The sequence below is a fragment of the Malaya genurostris genome, chromosome 2 (assembly GCF_030247185.1).
Source record: "Malaya genurostris strain Urasoe2022 chromosome 2, Malgen_1.1, whole genome shotgun sequence".
Lineage (NCBI taxonomy): Eukaryota > Metazoa > Arthropoda > Insecta > Diptera > Culicidae > Malaya > Malaya genurostris.
The window spans coordinates 132,850,228-132,869,455 of NC_080571.1; the positions used below are offsets into that span (position 1 = coordinate 132,850,228).

The following is a 19,228-nucleotide window of genomic DNA, read 5'->3' on the forward strand; positions in this document are numbered from 1 at the left end:
TTTGAATCTAAAGGTGATTTGTAATCAAATCATAAATTTGTGTTTTGCATAGAACATTTAGAAAGCATAGCAGTATAGTAAAATGCTCTTTTTCTCTGGCGAGCCTTCGAATATATGCTCGGTTCCAAGTTTCAACGCATCAAATTTTACATCTATTAGGTACTTTATGGAAAATACGCCATGGATAAACATGCTTTATTTTATATTAAATGCATGATTTTACCAATGTAATAAATATGGAGACTATTGAAAACATGACAAAACTGCAAGAAAAATGCAACATATTTTTCGCCGATACTACTGATCGGACTGCTATTTTAAAAGCTTTTTTACTTTGCACCGACATGAATGAAATTGGTCCTGAGTACTTTTTTTATCGACATGAATGAAATTGGTCCTGAGTACGATATTTATTTCTTATGTAGCATTCGTCACTTTCTTGATGCTTGGAATCTTCCTAAAAAAGGCGGGTGAGTAATGTCAGAGACATAACTGGATGTCGTGAATACGAAAAAACTGACACGCTCCTATCACTTTTCCGAATATCAGTTAGTTGATTGATTGTATGAATTGTGCAAGCTTTCCTCTTTTTCACTAATAGAATTTGAAGCGATACACCTACATTAAAGTACAGATTAGTTACATTAAACAGCTACTATATATTCCAAACTATATATATTATATATTCCAAACTTGAAACAATTCCTTTTTAATTTGCTAATATAGGAAGCTAGGTACGACATATTTGTAGTTTATTTTTATTGAAGCTATGAAGTTCGAAGATATCTGATTCTTCTCGAAATTTCAGTACGAGACAATTGCAATGGCCTGGTCTGAAATGTATCTACGATCTTCGGTATGCGAGAGTGATTCTAATAATAATAATAATAATGATAATAATAATAATAATAATAATGATAATACAGATTAATCTGTATATATGGCAACCCTGTTTCGCATGGCATATTTTCACACGACCCCATACTAGTATAAAGATGTGTTCAACATTCGCTTTCGCATTGCCGTTCGTACTTGAATGAGTTAGTGACGGTACAAATCTGCCATCTTTTCGGTGCCATCGTGCTGATGGTGTCTCGTACGTTCAGAGTAGCTGCTTTAACTTAAATGACGCTATTTCTCACATCACATTTCCTTTTATACGTGCTAGTGGTAGCGGTGGATGGACGTCCCCTTTGTTAGAATTCCTTTCCTATACGCAGAACGGGAAACAGTGAAACGATATAAAAGAGAGAGTTAGCAGAGCGGCAGCCAGGAATCCTGAATTGGTCGTCGAGCTGTTAACAGCATATTGTGGAATTTTTAGGCAGAAACACGCACACAGGAGGAACAGTTAAGGGCAAGGCAAAGTCCCGCTCAAACCGTGCTGGTCTGAAGTGCCCAGTTGGCGGCAGAATCCATCGTTTGCCTCGGAAGGGAAACTACGCCGAGCGTGACAGTGCTGGTGCATCGGTCTATCTGGCGGCAGTGATGGAGTACTTGGCTGCCGAAGTGTTGGAATTGGCCGGTAATGCTGCCCGTGACAACAAGAAAACGAAAATCATCCCTCGCCATCTGCAGTTGGCCATCCGTTGAAAACCCCGTCCTTTTCAGGACGTCCACATCACTGTGATAAAGAAATATTTAGGATTGCTTTAAGTTTAGCCAGTTCTGATACGCCTGGAAAGTAGAATGCGCAAATCAAGTGGAAACATTTGTTCTAACAATTTTTGTTTTCGGCCGCATACTAAAGTAATCGCGACAAAAATACATATTTATCTGTGGCAACTCTGTTTCGCACGGCATATTTGTAAACTAGTATAAAGATGTGTTCAAAATCATCACTTTCGCTTTCGCATTGCCGTTCGTAATTGAATGTGTTAGTGACGGTGCAAATTATTTTAACTCCCATATTGATGAATCTTTTGGTAGGAAATATTGAGATCTGAGATGGTTTTCGAGTGTGTCTTGTTTCGGCATTGGGCCTTGCTGGACTTTTTGGCTGCCTTTTTCGGTGTCATTGTGCTGACGGTGTCTCGTGCATTCATATCGGGAAACAATGAGACGACAGGCCCTCGATGTTGCTGTCGTGTGTCTTGTTTCGGGAAGAGTTGCTCAGCAAATAGTAGGAAAAATGAACCATTCAACTTTTATATGGATGCTCTTGTATAGATGCAGACATCTCGCGTTCTGATTGGCTGGTGCTGTCATGGGTTAAATCAAACAGGTTTTTCAATAGTGTACTATTGAAAAACTTCAATATTGTTGTAATACACGTTCAAGTTGAAGATTTTCGATTCTATTGGTAGTTAGATTACATAAATCCTTCTACGGATCACAGAGCTATGAGCTTTCAAAATACGAGAAAGGCAAACGCGTCTTATGAATTATCTTCTTTGATACTCGTTTATACCAAACATTTCAGAAAAGTTTAATTGTGAACTATTTAAGAACATGTCACACAACTGAAAGTTTTATCATAAAATTGTGATCATATTTTCGATGGCATATAGCAAGAATTATGTTGATTCGTTAGATATAACAGGAGATATTCACGATCAAAAACTTATCACTCTGTCAGAGGGTAAATTTTGAAAAGGCGCCCCATAGTAAAGTAAGTCGTATTCACGACAAAAAAACTACCTGCGCTGCCGATCCTTCTTTTGCACAGGAGTCGCGTACGTACACGTTCGAGTGAAAACAAGAATTGCTTGATCGCATTCGTTCGAAAGCATGTGTTCGTCCTATGGCCGATACGGACGTAAGCAAGCATGATAATACAAAATCAGTGAAAAAAACAAGTCAAATAACAAATGATATCAAAGATTTTCAATTACAACTCAAATCTGATACAGAACTGATAGTTTAAAGTTGGATGGGCGTTGTTTTTATGCATGTACGATGTTTAAAAAAGTGATTGATTCGAACGCAAACGGGAATACGAATTTGATATACTTTCGAACGTATCGCATACCGTAACAAGAATGAGGGTGAATATGAGAAAGGCATCATTACACCACTAGGTGGATTAAAATAGGTTTTTAAAAAAAAATTCAACTTGTCTATCATGAAAAGGTGCAAAAAAGTGCAGATGAGACTACTTACAAATTAAACTACTTCATACCGTGGTTGAATTACTCGTCTGCGATCGTCTGCAGGCGAGATATTTTATTTTCAAATATCCTTGTCCTTGACATTTGCAATGATAAGGTTCATTGTATATCAGATCAGACTTCGTTACCATGGTATCTTTTACAATGATTGATTTTTATGGACATCGAAGTTTACGAATAGAAAAGTTTAATAATCATTACAGACGTTTTTTTAAAGTGAGAAGAGAAGCCACGACTTTCATACAGATTTCAAGAGTGTTATACACTAGAGATGGGCAAAACAGTTCACTTCAAAGAACCGTTCATTGATGCAGAGTTCTATTGAAAGAACTAGTTCTTCAGAGCCGTTCGTTTGTCCCTTTTAATTGTTGATTTGTTTTAGTTATTGGCAGACCCGTATAATTGAAAAAAAACCGTTCAGTCACTGTAGCACTTCTGCTTTGCAGTGACAGCTTGAAAAACAGGCCAAAACTTGACAGGACCATTGTAAGGTTTAATGTAGTGATGGGCAAAACCGTTCATTTGGAAAGAATCTTTGTATGTTTCTGCAAAGTCGACACAAAAGCTAAGGTTTAGAGACCAAAAAAAAAAACAAAGAAAAAGGTCACAAGAATGAGATTTCGTGATCTCGCACTTTTATTAGAAAAATATCGTTCTTCAACAAAGAACTATTGACCACTCATTTGAAACGTTCGCGAATGGAATGCCCATCTCTAGTTTGTGCAAAGAGAAAACGAGAGCTTAGTTTTGTTAAGTTGAACGAGCAAAAAAAAGGTCCTATGAATTTGAACTTAGAAACTACCGTTCTCGAAAAAGGTTAAGCGAGCAAAACAAAAAAAAGGTCTCACGACTTTAAACTGTGGAACTACCGTTTTCGAAAAACGAACTATTGCTCATTCATTCTTTCACAAGAACTAGTTCTTTTGAACCGTTCGCGAAATAATTGCCCATCTCTGTTATACACGCGAGCAATACAGATCACTTACGAATCGGGATCCCATGAATTGGTTATTAGTTCCATCGGATCATTTGGTTACAAACATTCGTGAATGGTCAAAACAGTCCACAATTAATCTGTCGGTTGATGCTAAGTGTCGAGTCTTTTAGCTGGTTAAGAACATTGTCAGCTATCATAAAATATTTACAAATAACCAAAAAATGAGTTTTTATCATACTTTTCTCTACCAGAAGATGACAAAACTTAATTCGATTTGATGATTGCTTTTCTTAAAAGGACAAGGATATTTGAAAAAAAACATATCTCGCCTGCAGACGATCGCAGACGAGTAATTCAACCACGGTATGAAAGCTCTTTTGAAGTAGTTTAATATGAAAGTAATCTCATCTGCACCTTTATGCACCTTTTGATGATAGACAAGTTGAAATTTTGTAAAAACAACATGAAAAATGGCTCTATTTCATTAAACTGAAATGATAGCAGCATAGTATGTTTGAGAAAGTTGTGTAGTTTTTAATGACGAAAAACTTTGTGTAACACGAAAAACTCATATAAATTGAAAATATATGTGTTTTCTTACAAAAACTGGTTTTAGGACACCCTTTTCAGAAAACACATTATATCATGAATTACACTCAAGTTACGGAAATAGTACCGTCAGCAAATTTGTTTAAAATAACTTTCTGCACAACTTTGTCGAAGTAGTTTAGCCCCTATGTTGGCTCTGAACTAAAAAAATATTTTTATCTCATTTTTAGAGGGATTAATCGCATAAATAAAATTTGCCAAAAGATAGCGTCTATCATTCTGAGCAACTTTGCTAAAGATACTGTACCTCAAAAACCACGTTCCTATGAGTTATCAATTAAGAGCGATAAAATTGCGCTTTTGAACCACTGTGAACTGTGCAGTGATTACGTGGCCTTCCTATATGAGAAAGGCCAAAACAAATTACAGAGAGTAAGATGAAATGAGAAAATTTTATTTTATATGAATATACCATATGTATTAATTATTTGTGAAATCTATTTATACGTCTGGATTTGTTCTCTTTTCGGATTTCAAGTGGGTTCGGAAAGAGTCAGAATCATTGTCACTCTGATGTTTTGGTTTCCGTTTTCTCTTTAATTTCTTAGCAGTCTTATGGTTCTTCTTCTTTCGCTTCTCTTCGCGCACCTTCTCTTTGAGTTCTTCCTGCATGCGTAGCTCTTGCAAAGGCGTTAAATAGTTTAGATCAGGAGACTCGCTACTGTGCCGTTTCTCTTCTGCTACTATGGTCTGATGGTGTGGATCAACCTGTTGAGAAAAAAAATTGATAATATTCGTTTACATATTTCACTTTTCGAGCTGTAAGCTCGACAAAATCGGAAAATGTCTGTGTGGATTGGGGTGGAATGAGGTTTTATGGGTAAAAAACTAAATAGTTTATGTTCTCGCTCCAAAAACCACGTGATGCTTGTGGGTCCCATGGAAACTATGCAAATTTTTAGCTCGATTGGTAAAACTATATTTTCACACCTGAGGTTTTGAACCTATGGGTTTTAGGGTGGAGAAACTGAATTATTACAAAAAATATTGTCTGGCGATACCTAAAGACTCTAAAAATCAGCGCATTTATTATATAGCAAATTTAACGAGGATGGAATCCTGTGAATACCGTATAAGAATACGACGTTTGTATGAAAAGTTTTTAAAGGAAAACCGAAACAAAGTCTGAACAATGGCTCATTACTCAATACTGATGTGTCCACCCTTGTACCCTTGTCCACATCTTGTACTTTCCACCTCTTTATTGATTGCTTTGTTTTCAAACAACTGCGAACGAAGATAGCAAATGAAAAGAATTCACTTTCTGGTGAACCTCAAACTTGAACAGACGTGCTTATCTTTTTATATAATTGAGAAAACTTTACAATTTGGCGACGAGGAAAAAAATAGTGACTTCATATTTTGGATTTGTGATAACACTGTGTATAAAATTGGTTGGCTATAAAAATTGATAAAAAAAATAAAATTGATCATAAAAGGCGACGGGTGCGATAATTTGTCGACGTCAAAAGAAAGCTACCTTCACGGACGCTATCCGAGATCACAGACGCCATCATAAAATCAAGTCTGGTAATCATTGCAGAAAAAAAAATACAGTGAAAACGCCATTAAGTTTCCGAAACCAGCATAAAAAGGTGAATTAAGCTGCGCGACGCATTCCTGGATATATAAACGACGCTCACGGACGCCATTGGAATTCGGTGATTCGGTATCTAAGGGGAAGAGAGCATCGTCAGACTAGTTAACAAAAGAATAACGCCATTTCGCAATATTAAAACTACGTTGGAAAAGTCCAAGACATTTAAGTCACGGTTGCAGGGATTTGTTTTTTGGATTCGGATTATTTTGTTTATTTTTTACTAACAGTTTCCGAAGGGAAATTTGGTAAGAAATCAATAAAATTTATTACCTTTTGTTAAGAAAAACACGAGCACACTAATTTGTTACTACTGGCGGTTTGATGAAATTTCTTTTGTTTCAGATTTCAAAAGCTTTCGTTTCCAGGAAGTTTTTTTATTTACCAAAATTTTAAGTGTTTTCTCTATATTTTAGTTTGGCAGAAGATTGGTGTATATCAACTAATAATATTTGCTGCTGAAGACTAGAAATACGACAACGGTCGATAATAAGGCAAAGGCCAGTGTCAAACAGAAACAACGAAACTGACGACTATGGAAAGCACAACAAAGGTGTACCGCGCAAAGCTTAGGAGCTGGTGCCAAAACGGATCGCCGCCAAGATCAAAAGTTTGGACCATATCAGACGCTAGATCCTGCAAAAACGACGAATCATTCAAGAGAATTCATAAGGTTCGGGCAAAGGCCCGCTGTCGATAATAAGACGCGATTACGGCAAACTTGCCGAACGTGTATTTACGGCAAAGGCTTCGATCTCGAATTAGACATCTAGGTTGTTTATATAATAGTTGTATATTATCTCTTATCGGGGATGTTTAAATAGTTATTTCTACATATTGAAATCAATAATTCTATTGCAATGTATAAGTTATACAATTATTGTATCTAATTAAAAACTTTGAAAGGGCGGCGACTGATTGCTTTGTTTTCAAACATTAAATTAGTATACTGCGAACGAAGATAGCGAATAAAAAGAATTCACTCGAGTGTCACATACCATTCGATTAAGTTCATCGAGTACGATAAATGGCTCTATGTGTGTATGTATGTGCGAATGTATTTTGAACTCACTTTTCTCGTAGATGGCTGAATCGATTTTCATGAACTCAGATTCAAATGAAAGGTCTTATAACCCCATACAAAGTTCCTGAACTATATTCGAATCCCACTTCCAGTTCCAGAATTACATGATGATATGTGCAAAAAATGACAATAAGTGCACTAACTTTTCTCAAAGACGTCTTAACCGATTCTCCGAAACTTAGATTGAAATGAAAGTTATAATGATCCCCTACAAAGTTCCTGAATTATATTTCGATCCTACTTCCGGTTCCGAAATTACAGGGTGATTTGTGCAAAAAATCCTATTTAAATTACTTCCACAGAGATGGCGTGACCTATTTTACCAAACTCAAATTCAAATAAAAGGACTTAATCCGGATCAGACTTTCGGTTATAGGGAAAATGTGTTAAAAAGTATCTAAAATATATCTAAACTGGCCTCGAAACTACTCCAATCAATAGCCATTATCAGTGGATAACCAAACAAACCAATTCCGGAAATAGTGGTCGTATATTCCAAAATGCATCTCATATCTCGTAAAAAATCATTGGAATTTGAATAGCTACTAGTAGAGTTTGTACGTCATGTTGATGTACGTACGAACCGGCTTCGATTATGCCGCTTCTCGAGTTTTGCTGCGGGAAGTACTTATACCAGCGGCACTCACTTTGTTTTTGCCTTTCTCATATAGAAATGATGCAATCACTGTGAAAACCGACTATTGAACCGAGGCCCGGAGGGCCGAGTGTCATATACCATTCGACCCAGTTCTTCGAGCACACAAAATGCCTGTGTGTATGTGTGTGTGTGTGCGTATGTGTGTATGTAACGTCTTTTGCACCAACTTTTCTCGGAGATGGCTGGACCGATTTTCACAAACCAAGATTCAAATGGAAGGTCTAGTGGTCCAAAAGAAAATTCCTGATTATTATTATGGGAAAAAATGTGCAACAAATTGTGAAAATAAATGCACCAACTTTTCTCGAAGATGGCTAAGCTAATTTTCATAAACTTATATTCAAACGAAAGCTCTTATGATCAAATACAAAATTCCTGAGTTTTGTTTGAATCTGATTTCCGGTTTCAGAGTTATGGGGTAAAATGTGCTAAAAAAATCAAAATATGTCTACTAGTTTTGCTCAGAGATGGCGAGACCGATTTTCACAAGCTTAGATGAATGACCTCATGGTCCTTCACAAAACTTCCGAATTTCATTTCTATCCAAATTCCGGTTCCGGAATAATAGGGTAAAGTTTGTAAAAAAATATATACCATCACTTAGAGGGTCGAAAAAAAGGCGGGTGGGTAATGTCAGAAACATAACTGGATGTCGTGAGTACGAAAACAACTGACAAGTTTCTTAACACTTCCGAATATCAATTAGTTGATCAATTGTATGAATTATGCAAGCATTCCCTTTTTTTCACATTTTTCGCAAAAACAAAGAAGGCTTCACTTGATCTCGATTACTGTGAATTTCACACAGCGAAAAGTGCACAAATCTAATCAAACTGTTCTTGATTTGCACTAAACTGAGGATAATTACCTTCGATTTGTGAACAACAAATCCTAATAGTTCTTTAGAAAACATTTAGAGTCATTAGAATGGCTGATTTTGTGTAATGCTCTCCACTGTTGTTTTTTCACCAATGCTAATGACTGGCAGCTGTGACGTAATCGCTCTTGTCGAAAGCAAAACTAGCTGTGCAGACGACACAAAACACATCTGCTCGCAGTGGTGATACAATCCAAACTGATTCAATTTTTGTTAAGAGGTTTCTTTTCATGTGATTTCATTTGTAGCTTTTTCACTAATGGGCGGTCCTAACGGCTATAAGAATAGCCGCATATAGAATTTTAATGTCGATTATTTCATTTCGGATTTGCATTTCATTAAAAGAAACTATCAGGGTGCTGTACGGGATTCATTCCTGCCTTTCAGAAGGACCAAATTGTGGAACTCACTACGATATTGAACACTGTTCGGAACATTTTCCTCGAACGATTTGTTGTACAGCAGCAGATATTTTGTTCTCTTCCTCAGAACGCGTTCTGATTGGCTGGTGTTGACATGGGTCAAATGAGACAGGTTTTTCAATAGTGTACTATTGAAATACTTTAATGCTTTTGCTATACACGTTTAAGTTGAACAATTTCGATTCTATTGGTAGTTAGATTATATAAATCCTTCCACAGATCACTGAGCTATGAGCTTTAAAAATACGAGAAAGGCAAACGCGAATCTCACTTACTTTTCTCAGTGATGATAGTTTGACCAATTTTCACAAACTTAGGTTTTAATGGAAGATCCTGTGATCTTGTACGGAATTCCAGAATTTCATCCGGATCCGACTTCCGGTTCCGGAATTATATTGTAAAGTGTGTTAAAAATTTTATACCTTCACGCGGGCGAAATAGAAAACGTAAAAAAATCTTAATCGGCCAAAAAATTGTAACATTTTTTTGAACTCACAAGAATTCTATTTTGAAGAATATCACAGTATTATATATGATAGTATGTGCAGCAACCTGAGCGGCGAGAGGTGTATTTTTATAACATCACGAAAACTATTCATATATCTTTCCAGTATTCAAGAAAGGAAATGAGTCTGACGCTTCCAATTATCGTGGGATTGCGGCATTATGCGCAGTTTCCAAGTTACTCGAAATTATTGTCCACTCACAATTGCAGTAACTACATCTCCGAAACTCAGCATGGTTTTATGCCCAATCGTTCAACTTCAACGAATTTACTCTCTTATACATCTTTTATCATCCGTTCTCTTGAATCACGTCTGTAAGTTGACGCAATCTATACAGATTTCTCCGCAGCCTTCGACAAGATAAATCATCAAATAACAGTAGCTAAGCTCGATAGGCTAGGTTTCAATGGATCTTTACTGAACTGTCTCCATTCATATTTAACTGGCAATGTCTGTAAAAATTGGAAACTGTTCGACGACACCCTTCGCCGTTAGCTCTGGAGTACCCCAGAGCAGTCATTTGGGACCACTTTGGATCTACTACCAGAACGTTTGAGGTTTAAGGACGAAAATTGATGACATTTTCTTGGCTACGCAAGATTGCTGTTACGATGTAATTATACTAACGGAGACTGGACTCGATGACCGTATAAATTCATTACAGCTTTTTGGAAACGCGTTCAACGTCTTTCGCTGTGATCGGAGTTCCCAAAATAGTGAAAAAAGAAGCTTTGGTGGTGTTTTGATTGCCGTCTCGCAAGCACATACTTGCTCGGCAATCGAAACAATGAATGGACGCTGCCTAGAGCAAGTGTGCGCAAGTGTCACCGTGCGTGGTCAAAAAGTACAGATCTGCGCTGTTTATATTCCTCCTGACAAAAGCTAAGATGTTGGTGTTATTGATGCACATATTTGTTCCGTATCGGAGGTATTATGTAAATCATCATCCAATGATTTTGTTCTGGTGTGTGGTGATTTCAATCAGCCTCGCATCGTGTGGACGGACTGCAATTTTTTGCAAAATTTGTTGCATAAAGGTAACACTAATGAAAAACAGCGATCCTTTGGATAAATTGATGGTGGGAGATATGGTTTGGTACAAAAATAACAACTCCCAAAATCGGTTTCGTATTCCAGGTGGCTTTGAAGATTTCCAAAAGGAAAGGACGGCGAAGAGAGCGACGAAGAACCTTTTATGGGATTCCCAGAAAGTCAGACTACTCGAAATAGGAAGCGAAAAGTTGCAGAAATTGCTGAGCCGGCGATGGCTGTGCCGAGGCGGTGAGAACGCCTTCGTTTGGCAAAGGCCGATCCAGATTATATTTACACCATATGAATGAACATATGAGAAAAAAAAGTACGGGTGTGTAATGTCAGAGACATAACTGGATGTCGTGAATACGAATATGACACGCTTTATTTATACTTCCGAATTCGAATCGGTAGTTGATCGATTGTTTGAATTGTGCATCTTCCCCCTCTTTCATTACTAGAATTTTAAACGATGCGCCTAGACTAAATTACAGATTAGTTACATTAAACATTCTGAAACGCAATTAAATATTATGAAATAAGCAGTATAGTTCTTTATAATAAAATAATGGTGGCTCTGAAAGGAACCTTTTATGAAAGCGTTCGTGATGGAGAGTGACGAGTTGAGTTCGAATTCCGATGGATACCGTTGACTTTCAGGCTATTGTCCGTGGGTGCGATACTGATATGGTTTGTGTAGGTATAGCGTTCACAACCGATTACGATCTTTCAGTAAAGGAAACTTCAAGTTGCTGGATTGAACAATGATACAATAGTATGAAATATATCAACGACTTTCTACATTGATGTTCCTAGCAAAAAAAATAAAAAATGGGTTGTATGAGGTACAGTAAAGTAAATTCCGCATAATTCTTTAGGAGTATTAATATGGTTTTAAAAAGAACCGAATAGAAGTCTGGAATAGAGAACTGGACCCTGAGTTCAAGACCTAAATTTAGATCCAATAACAGACTCAGAATCCAGTTTCAATTCTAGAACTGCAATTTCGAAACTCAAATCAATACAGTTCCAGCACGCATTGATGGCCAGCAAGCGAATGAGAGATGCGACCTGAGCGTTTGAGGTTTTAACCACGCAGAAGGTGCATTTTCAGTCGTTGCTGGTTTATGATTCCACTCCCACGACGTCTGCTTCCACCGAACGCACGAAAAGAAATGATCGATTTTCGACCACGGGCTCCTCTTTTATACGCATTCAGTTGAAGATATGTGCCTGATTACCTCAAAATCGTCGTCCTTGCGCGAAAAACCCAAGCGAAATTAAAGAGTTTTCTGCGTTGTTTTCAAATTTTAAGAAAACATTATTTTTGAGTTGTTTGTGGTTATCGCACACTGTTCAAAATATTATCCTAAATTCCTGATCATATTTTTGATGAAATGGTGAAAGAATTATGTTGCTACCATTAAAACAAGTCGAGATATTCACGATTAAGTTCTGCCCATTCTTCCATATGGCTAATTTTGAAAAGGCACCCCATAGTAAAGTAAGTCGTATTCACGACAAAACCATTTGAATTTTGTTATTTCAGTCGAATTTCGTTTAGTGATAATTTACAAATGTCAATCGAAAAATTAAAAGTTAAAGGTAATTATTCGTTCGAATATTGAATTAATCTATAAACAATGAACTGAAGGGAGAAGAGCTGTATTGTATAGGCTTTCGATGATTTGATTTTGTACAGTGTAAATATTAGTAAGCATGCGTAACACAGTATAACGCAACTCGCAAACGACTAAAATATAAACCGCTAAAAGCGGCAGTTGATTTTGAGACTACAAGCTGTTCGGATCTGTATAAATTTAAAGCTACCGAAATTCCCTGATTATTGAGAGAGAGTTCATTGGCCTATTGGAGACTGCTGGAGCTCACCGACCTTTAGAAGATTTACTGAGGTAATCCTTTCGGAAAGTTCGAAGTAACCGAAAGGTATTTTGACTTGGGTGAGGTATAGTCTTCTTTTACTAAAGATAAGACACGCACGCGTTTTACTTTTTCTCCGCCATAACCTCTGTTCTGCGTCAGGTTATGGGCCCAGCACATGGAAAAAGTAACGATTTTGGAAAATCGGATGTATATTCTATTTTCGAATTGAAATTCATCGTGAAGTAGTAGTATATACGCGTTTTTATTCGTCATTCGACTGAGATTTCGCGTACGAAATGGAAGGAAATCGCGTTCAAGGTCGAATTTCTGCTCGTTCTAGAAGAGCTCTGGCGCTATGTAAGCCCTGGTGAGAAGCCTGAAGATGAAGACGACGAAGTGTTGAACGCTGGTGACGCTAAAGCACGATCCACGATTGGACTATTGGACGGCGAGAGATGCCTGGACTGCACTTGAAAATCATCATCAAAAGACGAGTCTTACGTCGAAAGTATCGCTATTAAAAAGGATTTGTGACAAACGTTTTACAGATGGCGACGACATGGCTGACCATCTGTTTGATATGGAAGAGCTGTTTTCACGCTTAGCTAACGCCGGACAAGAGCTTGAGGAAAATCTTACTGTTGTGATGATATTAAGAAGCCTCCCTAGCTCTTACGATACCTTTACAACTGCTCTTGTTCGGACGACAGTTGAAAACAATATTTTCGGAAATCTGCTATTCTATATTGGCAGATCAAACTAAATAAAATTCACTTTATTATTCGAAATTTCTCATTCTTACTTCTACTACTTACAATTGTTTGTTTTCTCTGCTCGAATCTTTCCCTTCTCTTCCCGTTGTATTCGTTTTGGTATTCTTGAACTACAATTTGGTAAATTGTTTTTGTAACAATTGTGCGTTTTCATTTTAATCTATTTTCATTGTTTTCGACTTACTTGTCTCCTAATCACACTATCTTTGTGTTTTTATCCAGGAAACTATCCAAATTAAACCCGTCTGGCGATTATCTGTATCTGTTAACAATTATTTGTTTATTTTACTGTGTGTTTATTTGTTCAGTGTACTTACAGATCTATTCTAATCTGAACTCAATCCAGACCTTTCTACCTCCAAATATATAAGTTGAATTTTCCACGCTATCAACATTCACTCTCTAGCAACTTTCATGTACATATTTGTTTACAGTTTTATGTTCTATCTATTGACGTTTGTATCTATTTTCCCTCTCTCTTTCACTATCACATCATTTGACAGCTATTTCATCTCACCGATGACGACGCAACATTATGTTGGCCAGTGGTGCCAGAACATTCTCCGACCCGTAACCCTATCCGGATGTTACATCCAGCGTAGAGTTACCAATCTCCATCACGGACAGCTTCACTGTTGCTCGCTTGTACCGCCCACTGTTGGTGCGTACCCACGCTTGTCGAATTCGGCCGTCTGATGACGGTATAATCTCCTCGATTACCCCGCGGACCCAACACTTTCTGTTGTTGCCTTCGACGATGTACACCAGGTCTCCGACTTTCAGCACTCTGGACTCATCGAACCACTTGGTCCTTTGACTTAACGACGGCACATACTCTTTAATCCACCGTTCCCACATCAGACTAGCCAACTGCTGGGAACGCTGGAAGGCGTCCCTAAGTGCTACGGCTGGGTGAGGTGGGGAAAGATGTACACATGGCTGATTTGGTGAAGATCCCCGCAAGAAATGATTCGGGGTAAGAGCCTCTGCCTCGTTAGACTGCTCCGATACGTATGTAAAAGGACGCGAATTGATCATGTCCTCCGCTTCGAGGATCGCTGTCTGCAAGATTTCATCCGTTAACTTTCTTCCGTCATCTAGTGCTGTGAGCGCTTCCTTTACAGAACGAACCAGACGCTCCCAAACGCCCCTCATATGAGGAGCTAAAGGCGGATTGAAAGTCCATTTCGTTCTTGCATTTGTGATAGAGATGGTCGGGTATAGAAATTCTTATACCCGAACCCGACCCGTACCCGAGTGATCAGCAAAAAAAATTACCCGTACCCGACCCGTACCCGATTAAAAATTTAAAAAATTACCCGTACCCGACCCGTACCCGATCAATAATAAAAAAAAATTACCCGTACCCGACCCGTACCCGATAAAAAATAAAACAAAATTACCCGTACCCGACCCGTACCCGATTAAAAATTACCTGTACCCGTACCCGACCCGAATGAGTAGTAAAAAGTTTACCAAAATTCAGGATGGAAAAAAATAGTGTTTTAGATAGCGAGCTAGATAGAGCGTATCAGGCTCTAGTTTGTCAGTAAAATACATTAAAATGCTTGTTTACATTTAAACATATAAATACACTGTGAAGCATGAATAGATTTCCAATGTCTTTGGTACTTTATACTCATTTACAAATGTCAACAAAAAGGAGTAATATCTACTCAAATTTTTCGAGAAGCATATTTATCCAAAATGTCGTAATACCCATTGTATTCAATTTTGGGTAGGTATGGTTTTTACGAAACAGTGCGACAATTCTTTAGAACCACAAGTAAGCGTGCTCATTATCTTGACACACAAATAAAAATTCACATTAGAATCACTTGAAAAATCACGAACATCCCCTAAAATTAATAGAGTATCATCGGTTCGTTTACGTGAATTGACCAAACATCAAATAATGTACGTGTATTCCCGGTGTGAAAAATTCAATTTTGAAAATGGTGAACTGTGAGTCCTTCAAGTGTAAGTAGTTTGAACATTTGTGAGAAATTTTTTTGGTTACATTTTTTTTACTACAAAGCAAAATGAATTATGATTTTGATTTAAATTAATCTGTCAAATATGCCCGTTTTGTAAGCCTCACAAACCCACACCAACGATGTTAACGGGAGCTGGTGGTTTTTACAGCCATTGAACTTCTGTTCCACCTCCCTTGGAACCCTCAACGAGTGAACACGGTGAAAATTTGAGCATTTCGCGTGAAAAGATTTTCACCCGTACTTTTGCGACTGTCACGCATCGAGATTTTCAGTGAAAAGAAACGTAAATTAACTCGACGTCAACATTTCAAAAGGGCCTGAAAACAATTGACAGATTTTCTTTGTTTACTTTCTCTTTCGACTATATCTGCGTTATTATACAAACGTTCGTTACATATTTGGTAATGTTGGAAACATGGAGATATTATCTTTCATTCTACACGAATACTTTGTAGGTACACGTGAAAATTAAGGATCAATCGGTGTCATTTCAAGTGAGGTGACACCACCCAGAAGTGAAGAATAAGAAGAACTTCTATGCAGATTTTCTGAAATAAATGTTCATGTTTTTATGGTTAGAATCCTAATGATTTATATGTAAATTTTGAAAATCTCAACCATATTTAAAATAACAGTTTTCTGGTATCTGAATGTGATATGAGTACTACACTACATTTTATATATTAATCAAATAATTTTTACTGGATTGTGCATTAAACAGCTTTAAAATGGCAGTCCATTAAAACCTACGTGGAAAGGAGGGTCTGACCACAACATCTTGGAGCTAAGGCAGTGTATCTTATAAAATATGTTATAAAAAAGTAGGGTGGAAAATATTCACATAACTTTTCACGTAACTATGATTGATCGTTTTTTTTTTAAATGAAGAAAAGAAATGTTTTTTTCTGGAAAAAGATGCCAGTTTTCAGGTCTGGTTCTAGGCGCGAATGTCAAAACCCCTTGAATCAAATTGTTTATTTTTCGGAACAATTGTTTTGCAATAAAAAATTCTCGTCAACGTGTAAACATATTTATGTGAAGTACAAATGGTCGGGTAATCGATCAGAAAAAAAAATTTACCCGTACCCGACCCGTACCCGAGTGGTAGTAAATTTTTTTACCCGACCCGACCCGTACCCGAGTAAGTAGTAAATTTTTTTTACCCGTACCCGACCCGTACCCGATTGAAAATAAAAATTTTTACCCGTACCCGACCAAAAACCCGTCGGGTACGGGTACGGGTCGGGTTTCGGGTAAAATACCCGATACCCGACCATCTCTAATTTGTGAGTTCGTCCGCGCAGTCAGCTCCTATTGCTTGAACGGCTTTCGCAAGCTCTTTACTTGCCCCTTGGAAATTCGTTCCGTTGTCGGACAAAAATTCTCTCGGCCAACCTCGACGTCCAATGAATCGATGTATTGCCATTAAGCACGATTGTGTAGTTAAACCGCAGGTCACCTCCAAATGCACTGCACGAGTTACTAGGCAAGTAAACAGCGCAATCCAACGCTTTTCCGAGCGGCGTCCAACTGTCACGTCAAATGGTCCTAAATAATCTACGCCAGCATAACTAAACGGTCGTAGATTTGGTGTAAGTCTTTGCACCGGTAGTGGAGCCATCCGTGGAACTTCAGGACGACAACGATGAACCTTACACCATACTCAAGATGACGATACCTTTCGGACAATTGCGTCGATATGTGGAATATGAAACTGCTGCTTAAGCTCGTTCTTAACCGCCTGTCGGTATCCGTGACCACTTCTTTCATGGTAATGCTGCACAATCAACCTCGTGATTCTATGGTCATGTGGCAAAATCACCGGAAAACGCAGATCAAACGATAGAAATTCAGCATTCTCGGCACGGCCCTCCATTCGAATTAACCCATTCTCGTCGATTAATGGTGTCAATCTGTACAACGGACTAGACTTCTCGATCTTTAACCACTCGTTCATTCGACGATCCTTATTCCTCGTCAACACTTTCAACTCATCGATGTAGCTCTCGGTCTGTGCCATTTTGAACAGAAACAATTCTGCTTTCTCTTATTCGCTTTGTTGCAGCGGAATACGAACTGTTGAGGTTTTACTAGGCTTCAGCACTTTCAACTGTCTGCATGTTGCTCGCAACGTGTGAATCGGTAGACCTTTAACCTTTTGCCGACAGTTTGAAGCGAATCGGAATACGCACGCCATCGCTCTCACGAGTACAGTCTATTTAGAGAAACGATTGGTATCCACAAGAACATCTGCCACTTTCACGTCGTGTAACAACAAGTGAGAGCGTAGTTCTTCAGTGGTGTTTCCCGGTGGTAAGCTTTTTTTTGGCCAATCTTCCACGTTGTTGTATAAAAACGGTTGTCCACGAACCCACGGACTATTTGGGTGTATCTCCCGATCTTTAACCCATTTTGTAATCTGATCTGCAATGTTAAGTCTCGTTGGAATACCGTACCAGTCTGTCAGTTTCGTTAGACTAAGGATTTCTCCGAATCGAAAACCTACAAATTGCTTATAGCGGCGCTGATCAGAACGAATCCACGACAACACAACTTCTGCGTCGATCCAAAACACCACACGGCTTATCGAAAAATTGTGATTATCTTGCACTGTTTTTGATAGTCTGGCTCCAACCACTGCTGCTTGAAGCTCTAGCCTCGGAATAGAAAGCTGTTTTAATGGAGCAACCTTCGCTCGGCTCATCACTAACGAGCATACCACTTTGCCCCTCACGATTGCGCGGAAATACGCCACGCATCCATATGCAGTCTCGCTAGCATCTGCAAAGATGTGAAGCTGTACGTCTTCGATCTCCTCTGATCTTGCGTTTCCGAAATAGCTTCGCGGCAGCCTAAATGATTCTACGTCTAACAAGATGTTTGTCCAGCGTAGCCACTTCTTGAACGATAAATCATCGATAGTTTCGTCCCATTCACATCCTGTTCGCCAAAGATCTTGAACCAGCATTTTTCCCAGAATAGTGACTGGAACGAGAAGTCCTACAGGATCGAATTGTGCCATCACAATGCTGAGTACGACTCTCTTAGTCGGATGTTCTTCTCCGCGAAGAACCTGATTGTACTTCGATTTTGATATTGAAGCAAAATAGAAAACATCCTGAACCGGATCCCACGTGATCCCCAACACACGTTCGTGTTCGGTGCTCTTATTTCGGTTGAAATGCACGTCAGAATCAGCGATTTGTTCCCCCAACTCTTCAAGAAAGTTAGCTGAGTTCGACACCCAATTCCTAATATGAAATCCTCCGCACGAATGAATATACTTCACTTCGTTTGCACGTTGCACTGCTTCTTCGATCGTGTCTACGCTGTCGTAATAATCGTCCACATAATGACGTTTTACGATGGCTTCCACCGCCGCCGGATACTCGTGGACAAACCGCTCTGCATTCAAGTTTTTTACGTATTGAGCTGAACACGGGGAACACGTGGAACCAAATGTAGCCACATCCATGACGTACACCTGCGGAGACTTCTGCGTTTGAATGAAACAAAAATCGTTGTGCTTGCTTATCTTCCGATCTGATCAGTATCTGGTGATACATCTCTTGTATGTCACCTCCAAACGCGACCGGACGTTCCCGGAAATGACAAATTACTCGAGGCAGGGGAACCAACATATCTGGACCTTTGAGTAACTCCGAATTCAAGGAGACCCCATTTACTGACGCTGCAGCGTTCCAAACGAGGCGTATTTTGCCAGGCTTCCTTGGATTCACCA

The 19,228-nt window shown here is 38.5% G+C and overlaps 1 protein-coding gene across 1 annotated transcript in view; it reads right to left on the minus strand.

Annotated features, from left to right (window-relative positions):
- Positions 1–5,029: 5,029 nt before the first annotated feature.
- Positions 5,030–19,228, minus strand: part of LOC131432676 (protein SREK1IP1-like) — a 67,586-nt gene continuing 53,387 nt past the window's right edge. The window contains exon 2 of the mRNA XM_058599097.1: positions 5,030–5,364. Coding sequence (XP_058455080.1) covers positions 5,098–5,364 — 267 coding nt within the window. The 3' untranslated portion in view covers positions 5,030–5,097. The remainder of the gene's footprint in view (positions 5,365–19,228) is intronic.